This window comes from Sphaeroforma arctica, assembly GCF_001186125.1.
Source record: "Sphaeroforma arctica JP610 unplaced genomic scaffold supercont1.550, whole genome shotgun sequence".
NCBI lineage: Eukaryota > Ichthyosporea > Ichthyophonida > Sphaeroforma > Sphaeroforma arctica.
The window spans coordinates 23,375-24,919 of NW_014040008.1; the positions used below are offsets into that span (position 1 = coordinate 23,375).

Below are 1,545 nucleotides of genomic sequence, written 5' to 3' on the forward strand. Positions count from 1 at the left end.
AGTGAGCACTGAGCAGGGGCCAGGCCGTCAGGGGGTTGTGAGTTTGTTACACGTGATGAGTTGTGATACAATGACAGGCTGACAATTGATAGCAAGTAGTCCTTTACTGAGTGTATAACTGTATACGCTTGTCAGTTGTCACACAAACGTACCCACTCAGCGCGTGAAAAAAAAAAGTGAATACAGACGCCATCTGCTACAGGCTTATTGTGCGTTTAACTCAAGCTACTACGACAGCCAATGGGCGAGATATGTTTTTAAAAATGAATCTGCCACAGATGAAAACCTAAACGTTGAGCACAACAAAACTGATAATATTTGAATAGCTAGTAGGGAACACAAATCGAATAATGACAGTAAATTAAGTCACAGACAAGCCAAAAAAAAATTGTATGCATCATGCTCTTGCAAATAGTATAGAAAAATGTACGTTTTTATTCGTATAATTAGCATGAATGTATACATAAAAGTACGCATATATCTACGTATTAGAATTTAGTAAAGCGATCTTGTACTTGGGGAACTGTCTGCTTGGACAAAGACGTCACTTTGACAGTTGATAATACTTGTTCGTGTACAGTTTATTGTATGTCGTTTGCGCACATACGTCACAATAAAAAATACACTACACAATAGGCATATATTAAATGCAGTTTGGCCGATATTCTGTCTGTAGCAGCACATCCGCTAGTGCAATATATGTATGTTGGTTTTATGTGGGTAAGGCGTGTAGTCACAGTCCGCAGCGGCAAAACAGCGCCTATACGGTCTTGCACTTGGATGGTACCACAACCTACATGTTCATCACTTGTGGAAAACATTTGGAAGCACTGTGTGAATTCGAGAAAAAAAACCCCTGCACCAATAGTACGTAGATAGTCTACTGGCAAGTCTTTAAAGTGCGATTTCGCCCAAACCCAATGAGCAAGAAGCTAGCGTGAAACAAATAGAGCCGCTTTCTGTATACCAACTGGTGAATGTAGGCACAGACAAACACCAGAGCTATCTGAAGTATCACAGACGGCTTTATAAAATTTGTCTCCGCGTCGGCTTATTAACTCGTTGAAACTTTATTGATTTAAAACACCGCGTTCCTCTTAATAAGTTCGACCCCTTTTTTAAAGAATGCAAAAAATTGGAAAGTGAATAATGATTTAGAAAGACGAAGTCACTTAATTGGGGGGCTGAATTGGCCGGAATCGGGTCGGCAGAAAAATAGTAATGCGCCTAGCTGAATGCGAATAGGGAAACTACTAAAATGGCTAGGGCAGTGTATTCGCAATGTAGGTGTATATAAACAAACATATACATGAACTACGGATATGCCTACACAGACCTATATAGCACTGTGTGAGAAGTCTTTTTGAGAATGTATTTCTAAATCAATGGGCCAGACGGAAGGGTGGCCGAGTCCCTGTCTCGTAGTATATGTGGGGCCTGTTTGACCCGAGCGAGCTACGGCTAAAACCCTCCTTACGAACTTATAATAAGTGACAAGTGCACAGCGGGGTATTCAATATATAATACATACACACACACGCACAT

The 1,545-nt window shown here is 40.6% G+C and overlaps 1 protein-coding gene across 1 annotated transcript in view; it reads right to left on the bottom strand.

Moving 5' to 3' along the window:
- Positions 1-803: 803 nt before the first annotated feature.
- SARC_07171 (hypothetical protein) overlaps positions 804-1,545 on the bottom strand; it is a 6,754-nt gene continuing 6,012 nt past the window's right edge. Inside the window, exon 9 of the mRNA XM_014298895.1 lies at positions 804-1,113. Coding sequence (XP_014154370.1) covers positions 1,079-1,113 — 35 coding nt within the window. The 3' untranslated portion in view covers positions 804-1,078. The remainder of the gene's footprint in view (positions 1,114-1,545) is intronic.